The sequence below is a fragment of the Gracilinanus agilis genome, chromosome 6 (genome assembly GCF_016433145.1).
Source record: "Gracilinanus agilis isolate LMUSP501 chromosome 6, AgileGrace, whole genome shotgun sequence".
Lineage (NCBI taxonomy): Eukaryota > Metazoa > Chordata > Mammalia > Didelphimorphia > Didelphidae > Gracilinanus > Gracilinanus agilis.
Genome location: NC_058135.1, coordinates 212,283,360 through 212,296,142, shown reverse-complemented (window position 1 = coordinate 212,296,142; position 12,783 = coordinate 212,283,360). Strand labels below are relative to the sequence as shown.

Below are 12,783 nucleotides of genomic sequence, written 5' to 3'. Positions count from 1 at the left end.
TTTTTTCTTTCTTTCTTTCTTTCTTTCTTTCTTTCTTTCTTTCTTTCTTTCTTTCTTTCTTTCTTTCTTTCTTTCTTTCTTTCTTTCTGTCTTTCTATCTGCCTACTTACCTGTGTACCTACATACATATGCACCTATGTGTCTATCTCTCTATTTGTCTGTCTGTCTGTTTGTCTGTCTGTCTGTCTATCTATCTATCTATCCTAACCCATGACATTCTCTCTCACCAAGGTCCTTTAGTTTTTGGAGAACCAATTGCTGCAAGTCTAGGGACAGATGGAACCCATTACTGGAGCAAAAACTGGGCCAAGGCAGCAGCTTTTGTGACATCCCCACCACTGAGCCCAGATCCCACAACTCCTGATTACCTGAATTCTCTCTTAGCCTGGTAAGCTCGACTGAATAAAAAATTCTATACAAACATGGATTAGGGGCTTCATGGGTGGGGAGATGAAAAAAATGAAAGAAACTTTTAGATTGCCCTCACCCTCCTTTCCTGCATTGATCTTTCCTTCCTTCCTTCCTTTTTCATTTCTTTTCTCCCTTCTTTTCTTCTCTCCATCCCTTCCTTCTTTCCTTTTTCATTTCTTTTCTCTCTTCTTTTCTTCTCTCCATCCCTTCCTTTCTTCCACACTTCCTTCTATTTTTGGCATCAAAATATGACTTTAGTCCCAATTCAGGTGCTATCCTCTCCACAAATGTTTTCATGAATTTCTCCTCTTAAAATAGGATAATCTTTAAATGAAATACATACATATGTCTATATGTAGCATAAGTGCTGGACCTGTGGTTTCATTGATATAGGGAACCCGTAGAAGAGAAAACTCCTACCAGCATGAGAGGTAGAAAAGTATAGCAGCCTAGAAGAAGGTGGACATATTTCTGCCTAGCTGGAAGGTTGGGAGACAGGCCAGTGAAGTCCTAAGGGCTAGGCTGGTTAAGAGGAGTGAGGGCTATTTGAGGTACTCACCTTCCAATCAGCAGCCATGTTAATTCTTACTTGAAACTCAATCTAATGTAAGTAGAAAAGATGACTAATGGTATTATATATTTAGGAAGAAGGGTGTGTGTATATGTGCCAAGTTCTTGTTTCTGACTAGTAGTCAAAGCACAAGTTATAAAAGTAATTATTAAAACAATAATTACTAAGTCTTTAAAAGTATATGCTAATCAATTAACAAATTGATTGTTGAGTGTGTGCAGTGCCCCCTGCTGGTCTCTTTGCGGAAGGACATAAGGATAGATTCCTTTCATTGAGAAACCACCCAATGACAGGAGAAGCACAGATTAAGGGAATCCATATGAAATCTTCAAATCTTTTTTTCCAGTGATTTGAATCCCCTTCTCATTAAAATTTAAGCCTTGAGAGTATAGTAGAGTAGAAAGAGTGGGGAATTTGGAATCAAAGAATCTTGGTTCAAATTTTGTGTGACCTTGGGCTTCTCTTGCCTTTGCCTCAAGTTCTTCTTGTATAAAGAAGGGAGGCAGACTACACAATCTCTCTCTTTTTTTAATTATTTGTTTATTTAGAATATTTTTCCATGGTTACATTTCTCCCCTCTTCCCTCTCCGTTCCTGGAGTGGACAAGCAGTTCCACTGGGTTATACATGTATCATTGTTCAAAACCAATTTCCATGTTATACATATTTGCAACAGAGTGATCTTTTAAAGCCCAAACCTCAATCACGTTGAGCCACATGATAAATTGTATGTTTTTCTTCTGTGTTTCTATTCTCACAGTTCTTTCTCTGGATGTGGAGAGCGTTCTTTCTCATAAGCCCCACAGAATTGTCCTGGATCATTGCATTGCTGCTAGTAGAGAAGTCTTATTACATTTGATTCCACAATCTCTTTTTACTTCTCTATCCTATGAACTCTTACCTCTAGTTGACAAATCACACTGAGCAAACTGAATTTACTTCCTTTATCCATGTCCCTCGCTCTGTCTTTTCTTTCCTTGCCCACGTGCTCAGAAACATATAGTTAGGCAGGAAATAATGCAGCAATAAGCCAGTCTAACCTGAAAATGTAATGTTGTTGGTTTTCATAGACAAGATAACTGGAAAAATACAATTGAAAAGCAATCTTAGTTGTTTAAAAAATCTATGCAGTATTTGCAGTATTTATAGAATGTTTTTAAAACCTATGTTGACTTAGATGAGACTCATTTCCCTTGCTCTTTAGTAAGGACCATGTTCCATGCTCAACTAACATTAATTTGGTAGGCAAACAGTTCCTAAGTAGGACAGCAATAGTTAGTAACGTTGAACAACCACCATACTCTATGTTTCATGCAGAATTTTTAAAAAACCTCTATACTGACTAGACATAAATTTATCCAATATATTGATTGAATTTAATATATATTAAATTAAATATTAACTACATTAATTAAATGATATCTTAACTATTAATATTAAATATATTATTTTAATATTAAACACATATAATATGCATATTTAATATGGAGTATATATGCATGTTTACACATATGCATATGTAGGTACCCATGTACATACGCGGACATGTATGTATATATGTTATATGTGTTATATATACATTTATACAATTAATCAGTCACTATTCTCAACCCTCTGCTATTTGTGATATGCAGAAATGGGCAGCCATTTTCTGTAGATACAAAATAGCAGTTTGCCACTTTGGAACACAAAACCTGGCAAAGCACCCCAGGACATGTGCCAAGGTGACAGTTAAGGATAGGGTATAAATTGAGGCTTCACTTCTTTCTCTCATCTCCTTGGATTAGGGAGGAGGTGGTGGCAAACTGGGCCCTAGGAGGTTTGGGGAGATTGGATTAGGCAGGCAGGTAGGGACAACCTTCACTGCTAGCCAAATCAATACCTTTTTGGTATAGCCAACAACCTTTAAATCAAGCAAGAGAACAGCTAACTTCAGGAAAACAACAGCATCTGACCCGGGGGCCTGACAGCCTCTGGGCTCGGCAACAAACAGCAACAGAGTTGGGGAGAGACTCACAAGGTCTTCTCATACTCTGCACTTTAGGAACAACTTGTGCTTCAGTATTTATTTTAGTCTTAAATACTTAGGCAAAATCATTTAGGGTATCTTCACCCATTTTCCTTCTCCCTCTTACCTACCCTCTGTATGATATCAATAAACTCAGTTTGATTCTAAAGCCTAAATATTCTTTGAAAACCAACTTCTTACCTTAGTAACAGCAACTAGTTTCAAGCAGTCATATCTGGGTAACATCTCTCACTGGCCATAGTCATTTCCATGCCAGTGGTAATCCTTCATTCAACCTAAGGTTTCAGGAACCTACATATACTTCCTGGTTACCCTTACCAATTGCCTGCCTGAATTGGTTACTAGGCTTTCTGGTTTAGCAAAGAATTTCCAGTTTTAAAGGAGGCTTGGCCCAGCTGGTGTGGGTAATAAATCTTATACTCATATGTAGCTGTGTTTAGGGTCTCTCCCTCCTATTTGAGCAACCATCACTAGCATCTTTAGCCCATACTTCTCATAACACATTTCTGTTATAATAGGATCATGGATTTAAATGTGGAAGAGACAGTTTTTCAGATAGGGTGATGGAGCTGATGGAACAACTTGCCTACCCAGGATCACAAAGGGAGGAAGTGTCCAAAGCGATATGAAAAGAGATCTTCCTTACTTTCTTCTCAGGGCTATCTCAAGTCCACCACTGAGGATACGATTACTTTTCTAAAGTAAGCAAAGACATTGCAAAGCCAAGTCACATACTGACCTAAAATGTCAAATTGTGTCCTCTCCTCATTCTCAGCGGGGATCTTCAGGTGACGGGAAGTGGCCATTGTCCATACAGCACTGCCCAGAAGGCTGTTGGCAAAGACAATTTCACTCTTATTCCAGAAGGAGTGAATGGGATTGAGGAGAGAATGACTGTTGTCTGGGATAAGGCTGTTGTAAGTAACCTCCAAATTTCTCATTTATGTGCACAGGATAGATTATCTGTATCTGACCAACCAAGAAGTTATAAGGTGTTAATTTGGGGTCACTTCTCTCCAAGAGTTTTACAAATATGAGTTAAGTTTACCTGGAGTGGATAATTTGAAATCTTTATCCCATAATTTAGAAGTCTGCAAAAGTACTAAAAGAACTGGAGCCCTAATTCTTAAAAAAAAACAGTATTGCCTATTAACACTGATTACAGAAACATTTTAGGTGAGACATTATAGGAGCATTCAGTGACATAAGAATAAGTAGAGTGACTCTAAGATAGTTAATATTTCTGGAGTTTCAAAATGAGCTTGGACTATTGTTGACTCTCTGATGTATATCTCACACACTGAACGAAATTTTAGTGGAGAGTTAGTACTGTAGTGGTATTTGGGAATGAATTTTGGTGATGTTACACTGGGGTTTAGCATTACACTGTTATATGATGACAATATAGCAGGAACGCAGGAACTTGGTTATGCTATGTTGACCTTTGTGATATTGTAGTGGTATTTGGTGATAATGTATTAATCACATTTTTTTGTAAAATAGGTTTGCAAAAACCAAACCAAGCAATAGATTAGTTTGGAGCAATGGTAAACATGGCTTTGCTAATATGCCCATATAGTAAACTATGACAGGGGACTTTGTCATTCTTTGAGTTTCCTAGAACTTCTAAATATTTTATATAATAAAGAGAGGGACTGAATTTGTGATTTTGGTAGAGGGAACTCCCAGATTAGGAACCAGCCCCCTACCAATGCAGGATCACCATTTTCTACTACTTAGAGTTTGAGAAATTTGCCTGTAGCCCTGGGAAGTTAACAGGATGCCCAGGATGGCACAGCCAGTACATGGTAGAGGTGGACTTAGAATCCAAGTTTTCCAGACTATAGGGCCAGCTCTATTCATTTACACCATACTTTCTCTAATATAATATACTATACATTAATGTAATAATAACAACATTCATTTAACACTTTATGGTCCTTAAAGCAATTTCCATAATTTTATACTTAATCTTCAGAATAACTCTTTGAAGTAGGTATGACAGGTGTTATTATCCCCATGATACAGATGCTATCCAATAGAAGTATAAAGGCTAAATCTACAAGCTTCTATTTAAATGCTTTTTCCACTGTATCCCATGAATTACCAAATGCTTTCCTGGACTTTCATTTCCCAAATTGCTATTCTTTCCAGATCAGTGAGAGGCAGTCTTAAAAAGCTAATCCTGGAGTCAGGAAGATCTGGGTTCAGTTCTTCACTCTATCATTGTCTATCCCCTCTAAAGTTACTTAATTCAGGAATTTTCTAAGGCAGCAAGACACTGCTGATTCACACTAGGGGCAGAAGTTTTTCATTAAATGTTTCTTATTATATTGATAAAATCATAGATCTGATCAAAAAAAGAAAAAAATTTCTATGACACATACCTATGATTTGCCCACAAGAAACTTCCTGGGTGTTGAATCTTCTTCCATCGATTTAATATAACAACTTTTCTGTAACTTAGAGCCTGGACCAATCTTGCTTTGAAAAATATGGAAGCAATTCCCAGTGGTTAGGGCTCCTGAAGCACATTGTGGCATTTATTTATTTATTTATTTTTACATTATGGCATTTAACACGGAACTGAAGCCATTCTAGGATGAGTCAATACTATCTCCAAAACATGCCTGTAGGGAAATGGGGCAGAGTCTCAGAACAAACAGTATATAATAAATGCAGTTGGAGCTCTCTCTGTAGGACCTTCTCATCGCAGATTCAGAACCTTCCAAAGTCGACTGTTCCATGGCATGTAAGGGTATTATCAAGTGCTTTGACACCAGACCTTGGAAAACACCATAGAGACAAGAAAGGTCTCCCCTTCTTCCTTCCTTCCTTTTGGCATATGAGGGAAAGTTATAATCAAAAAGCCTTACGAAGCATTCCCGTCCTTCCCATGCCTCTTACCAAGTCTTATTCTTTCTCTAAAATCAGTTCAAATCACCAAAAGACCAAAAAAAATTAATACACCAGAAAAAGTTATTTTTCTGAATAAAAAAAATCCTGACCTTCTATCTTAGAATCAATGCTGTGTGTTTGTTATGTTAACATTAATTATGTTATGTTAATAATGTTATGTTAACATTAATGTGTTAACATTCTTCTGAATGTTAATTGTTAAGCCAATGGGGATTAAGTGATTTTCAGGATAACACAACTAGGAAGTGTCTGAGGTCAAATTTGAACCCAAGACCTCCCATCTCTGGACCTGGCTCTCAATCCACTGAGTCACCTAACTGCTCCTCATTTTACCCAGGAGAAAACCGAAGGTCAGAGAGGGGACAATACTTTGCTTTTAGGTTACAGTTAGAAAATAGTTGAGCTGAGACTCAACCCCAAATCTAATGATTCTAAATCCTGTGTTCAAAATTCTCTGATTTAGGGGTTCAAGTCAAACACTTGTTTTTGATTCAAATGCCATTGTTCTATGTGTTGCATAGTGTCATCAACCTCCTATTTCTCCTACAATATCATTAAGGACAAATTTTCTTTAGGCCACAGGCAAAATGGATGAAAACCAATTTGTTGCAGTCACCAGCACCAATGCAGCCAAAATATTTAACCTGTATCCAAGGAAGGGAAGAATTGCTGTGGGCTCTGATGCTGATGTGGTTATTTGGGACCCAGACAAAGTGAAGACTATAACGGCCAAGAATCACAAGTCGGTGAGTTGTAACTCTTGTAATGCATCTTTTGCTTCCAAGCAGTTGGTTATTTTTGTGAAACAAAAATCTACTAAAACTTACCTGCAGATTTTAAAATCAGATGGCCAGTGAATTGGTGAAGTCAAGAAAATGCAAAATTTCTCCACATGTTTATAACAATACTTATTTTTAACTGTTTAATTTTAACAATTTGACAATATTTATAACAATAACTCAATTTTCTTTATCAGGCTAAGGTTTACAAAGAGTCTCCCTCATAGTAAACCTGTGGAATGGGTAGAGGAAGAGTTATAGTCTCCATTCCATAAATGAAGATACAGAAGCCCACAGACATTAAGACTCTCTAGCTACTAAGTGTCAAAAACATGATTAGAATCCCATCCTTTTGACTTAAAGTCCAATGCTTTGTTGACACACTGCCCTGCCCATCTGTGGGGCTAATTGTTTACCCACTTTGATTTTGTCTTGACCATTCTTGAAGTAGTATAACCAATGTATTCCTACATTAGACAAATTGATTGTCTCTTATTTTGAAGCTTTAGGCAAATGTGAGACTGTGTAATAGAACATGAGGAAGAAGTGTCATCTAGATGCCAAATTGGAATGTTTTGATACCTTTGCCCACTAGCAATCCTTAATTTATTAGCCTTTCAAAATGGGCAAGAACTGAGTTCTGTGTTTTCATAGGGCAACAAGCACAAAAAATACTTTTCACTTTTCACTAAATTGTTGTGCTAATTTAGTGTTATTCCTTACTATTAAAGGATATGTTTTCTTTGTTATTGTTTGGGATTTTCTATACAAAAGACCTGTGATTTCATTAGCATGAGTGCCCCTTCCACTAATGTAGCACACAGGCTTTCCATGTCTTAATTTCATTAGTTATTGTGGCTAAATTTCAAATATGGGGATGTAAAAGAATTTGGCTAATGACAGAACTTTTGCTTTTTCTTGATCAAGCCAAACCAGTAACAGATTAGTCTTTTTTTAGAGGAAGACCAATCCCAAAATAAATACTTGAGGATTAGACATGGTCAGCTTGTTTTCCTGTGGGCTTCCTTCTTATTTGCATTTTTTGCATCGGTGATGTTTTCTGTTAGCAGAAAAAATTGAAACATTGCTAAAATAATATTTGAAATACACAAATAGTTGAGGTAGGAAGCTCTCTTCTGGTGTGTACTTTCTTGTGGTATGGAGGTGACTCTAGGTTCTTGAGGATCATAGCAGTAGAATATTTTAAAGGTTCTACCATGATGGGAAGACCTTGTCTATGGATCTAGTGATGGACTAAGATAATGCCATCCAATGACCTGTCTAGACATGTATAGAAAGGCTCACCAGAGGGTGGGCTATTAGGTGATGGGGTTTTTTTGGCCACAATAATTGATAAAGATTTCTTTTCTAAAGCATGGATTCTGTTTTAGTGGAGAAAGGGCTTTTGTAGTAATAAAATCATGGATATTTTGAAGTCTAAAAACCTGTCATTCACCATAATTCAAGGACTGCTATATGGAAGAAAGTACTCAATGGCAATTTAAAAGTTGGGAAGTTGTGAAGAGAAGGAATTATAAAGGGGGAAATATAAGGTAAGGGAGAGTCAAGAATAAAAGTTACCAAAGTTGAAAACCATCACGCCCAGACCAAAAGTATCTTGTTTCTATTTGGGAAGCTGTTAAAAATCTATTACTTTTTTTTATGTTTAGGCTGTTGAATATAACATCTTTGAAGGAATGGAATGCCATGGGTCCCCCCTGGTAGTCATTAGCCAAGGGAAGATTGTATTCGAAGATGGAAATCTACATGTAAATAAGGGTATGGGTCGCTTCATACCTCGCAAGCCTTTCCCAGAATACCTCTACCAGCGTGTCAAAATAAGGAATAAGGTCAGTTTATAGGAAGTCTTTGGGTTAAGAGTCTAGGGTCTGTTCAACACAGATTGAATAGGTCCTAGAAAGTCCTCCACTGAGTGGAGGCCAGAGGTTTAGGAATGGATATTTCAGGAGAGATTTTGGTTGGTAAGGTGTTCTACTTGACTTCTTTCATTATCTTTCTACTTACAAGGCCCTGGTGATCTGAAGATGAAAAAAAATAAAAAAAGACAGTTTCTGATCTCAAGATCTAGACCTACTAGACCTACAAACTATTAGAGAGGATATACCGTGAATGAAAAAAACATGCCAGGTACAATGTGATGAGAATAAAGGAGAGATCCAAAATAATTACTTTAGGAAATGTTGAAGAAGGAGATCATAAAATTATACATAAATCTAGAGTAACTAGGGACCTCAGATGGCACCAAGTCCAGTCACTTCATTGTACAGATGAAGAAACAGACTCGGGGAGGTCATTGGGTCTTGGGTATAGAGCTAGAAGGGATCTTAGAAATCATCCAGACCAGATAAGGTCTATGGAAGGACAAATAGGGGTCTTTGCAGGACTACATGGTTAACATTCATTGTCCCAAAGCAGACAGAATCTTAATAAGATACAAACCTCAGGAAATGCGCAATTGCTATTTTTCTGATGTATTAAAAATTATTGTGGGGAGCATTATGCTGGATGCTTTATAATGAACTCTTTGACCTGTCAACCTTCAGGATTTAAATATACATAACACAATACATTTATAGGTATATACTATTTATATATATCTACATAAGTATACACACATATATTATTTATTTTTTAAATGGGAGAGCTTCTGTTCTTATTTCTACCTCTTTCCAATTTCTCCAAACTTTAAATCAATTTCATATTGTTGATTATAAGAATTTTAAATTAGTTTATTCTGTTTAATTAAGAGTAGAAGTGTTAGGGAAGAGACAGAGTTGTATTTTAGATACTGTCTCCCATAGGAGAGGGAATAGACAGAATTTTGCTGCTGTGGTCTCTTTAAGAAACTAAGCAGATAGATTTTTATGCAGACTCTTTAAAGAAATTGCATAAAAGGAGACTGGGAAAGAACGGTGGGCTCCTGTTTCTCTGGCAGTCTGGGAGAACAGGGGTGACTAGATTTAGCTTCCTGACAGTTGGTGGCAGTTGAAAAGAAAGAAGAAGAGACTTAAAATTAAGAAGCAAAGACTTACGACTGGTTGTTAAGAGTTTTCTTCTAGAAAGAATCTGATTCATAGAGGGGTCTTTTCCCCTCTCCACCACAAGGAGGGCTGAAGAGCAGTTTAGCTGTTTCTGTGGGAACTGCCACAGGCAGAGAATCTTTGGAGTGAGAGAGGAGACATAGGTGCTGCAGTTTGATTTGTGAAGATTTATAAATTTATAGATTTATATATACATATATATATATATATAAACTTATAAATCTCTCTATATACATATGTATATATAAATCTGTGATATATATATAATATAAATACAAATATAAAAATACATGTATATACATAATATATGTATATTTAAGTATTAAGAAGATTTATAAAATAGAATAAAATAGTAAGATAGAATTTAATATATAGACAGTGAGAGTAGTAAGTGCAGGTTCACTTCGCTGAACAAGAAGATACTGCATGAGAAGGAGCTGGTGGGTTTTGGGTTTTACGTAGAAATCTTAGTGTTAAGGTTAAGAGAATCCTGTCCTGTCCTGTCTCCTATCCCTGCCTCTCCTCAAAGAGATAAATAAATTAGTTGTATTAGATTGCCTCAAGCCTTCAATTTATCTTCTGCAATAAGTTAAGCTTTGACAGTTTGCTTATCAATACAGTTGGGCAATCAAAGCTATCAATATTCAATACCAGTGCAGTCATATCAATTATATTTATAACATTTATTACACAAGTTTTAATTTTACCCCATTTCAATTGGCGAGTTGCCTCCAGCCCTCTATCAACCACTAGTAATTAGTTTAATAATATACAAGATTTATAATTTAGTTATAACAATTACCTACTAGTTTTAATTTGATTATTACAATATCAAAGAATAAGAATGTTCCAGAGCTGGACGGGACTTCAGATGCCATGTAGACCAACCTGAAGCTTAGCAGAAATGCCATCTACAACCACCATGAGCAGTAGCCATTCAATCTCCATCTGAAGACTGATGCCATTCCACTTTTAGACAGCATTTTTATTATTAGTAGTAATAATAATATATATTGCATAAATATTATTATTGCACATATTATTATTAAGATGCATTTTGTTTGAACCAACAATGTTCTTTACCCACTGGTCCAGTGCTGAGCACAGCTCCTGACAAATAGTAGGTACTTAATACATGTTCGTTAATTGATTGATTTGTTTCTGTTCTACTTTGGGGTACAAGCTGGAACAACTCTAATGCCTTTTCTACATATAATTTAATTGCTAAATAAACCCTCACAACAAAGCCCTTCAAAAACTTGTAGAGAGCAATCATCTCCCTTCCTCCCATCTCCATCCAAGCCACTTTCTGGCTTATACACACTCAATTCTTTCACTGGATCTTCCTTTAGCAGAGTTTTTTAGACTTCATTATTTTGGCTACATATCTCTGGTTTCTTTCCTTCTTGTTAACCTTTTTTCTACTCAATGGCATCTCAAACTGCACACATTAAATACTCCAGATAGGAGAATCTTACTGAGGCAGAAGACAATGAGGTCATTGACTAGATGAATTAAAAGGGTTAGAAATTTTAATTTCTTAGGGAGATTTTGTGCTTGATATCAATTCCTGATCCTCCCATTTTCTTTTCTTTTAATCAGAGCCCAATATTCTTTCTTTGTGGCCATTTTTGCTTCATCTTCCCTCTTACCTCAGCCAACTGGCTCCCAACATTTTTTGTAATAGTGTACTCATTCAAAAAATATTCAAAAAATCTCTGGATTAGATGCTGGCAATACTGATTAAAATAGTAAAGTTTTCTGTCCCCAAGGAACATATGTATTATATGACATATATTTTTGTTATAATGTTACATAAAACATATCCTATAAGTGAATTTGAAACATGGTCAACTGAAACATGGTCCAGTGTGATATGATATTTGAAATACAGGTTGGAGTCAAAGGGTTCAAGATTTTTTCTAAACTACATGAAGCAAAAGGAGAATCAAGACAAAGAACTATAGGAAATTTGATTATCATTTTCAAGTGGGGAGAATCAGAGGGGGCTTTATGTAGAAAATGAAACCTAAGCTGGGTCTCAAAGGTAGAGAAGAATTTCATCATGCAGATATGAGGAGATGCTCTTGAAATCAGAAATGAGAATGGCATGAGAGAGCAAGATAACATCAGATGGAACTGATGCTAATGTTCCATTTGGGCAGAAACTTAGGGCCACTGAAAGGGAGTAATATGAAATAAGGCTAGAAGGTTATAACTGAAGCTAAATTGGGTAGGGCATTGAATGAGGAGCTAAGGAGTGTATATGTTAGATATATTATATTATGGTTATTACATGATTATACTTTATTTTATTTATTATATGATATATACGTTATCTATTTATCTAGGCTTCTATCTATGTATCTATCTTTAGGTAGTTGGAGCTTCAAGGCATCTTAGAAGTCATTTATTTATCCAATTATTTTACTGAGTCCAATCCAGTCCCTTTATTGTGGCCCAAGGAGTTTACATGGCTTGAGAAAGCTCCTACAGGAAGTAGGAAAGATGGTATCTGAACCCAGGTTCTCTGACTAGCAATAAGAGACTTTTGTGGCAGCTGGGTGGTACAGTAAATAGAGTCTGCAGTCAGGAAGAGTTGTCTTCCTGAGTTCAGATTGTCCTCAGACACTTGCTAGATTGTGTGACCTTGGGAAAGTCACTTCACTCCAGAAGCCTCAGTTTCCTTATCTGTAAAATGAGCAGGAGAAGGAAATGGTACACTGCTCCAGTATCTGTGCCAGTAAAATCCCAAATGGGATCACAAAGAGTCAGGAAAAAATGAAATGACTGAACAACAACAAAAATAAAGACTTTAAAGTAGGAAAGTTAAATTATCAGAATAGTAATGGAATGAGAGCATTGATAATTGGGTGAAAGAGAGAGGGGGAGCCCCTAGACAGGAAGACTAGTTAGGAGGCTATTACTATAGTCCAAGCGAGATGTAATGAGAACCTAAACCTTGGTAGTGTCAATGGTAGTAGAGAGGATGGAAAAAGGTGTGAGGAATATT

General features: G+C 36.4%; 1 protein-coding gene across 1 annotated transcript in view; it reads left to right on the top strand.

Annotated features, from left to right (window-relative positions):
* The window catches only part of CRMP1 (collapsin response mediator protein 1), an 87,191-nt gene that overhangs the window by 69,871 nt on the left and 4,537 nt on the right, over positions 1-12,783 (top strand). The window contains exons 9-12 of the mRNA XM_044680432.1: positions 232-388; positions 3,786-3,927; positions 6,505-6,675; positions 8,379-8,558. Of these exons, the coding sequence (XP_044536367.1) occupies positions 232-388; positions 3,786-3,927; positions 6,505-6,675; positions 8,379-8,558 (650 nt within the window). The remainder of the gene's footprint in view (positions 1-231; positions 389-3,785; positions 3,928-6,504; positions 6,676-8,378; positions 8,559-12,783) is intronic.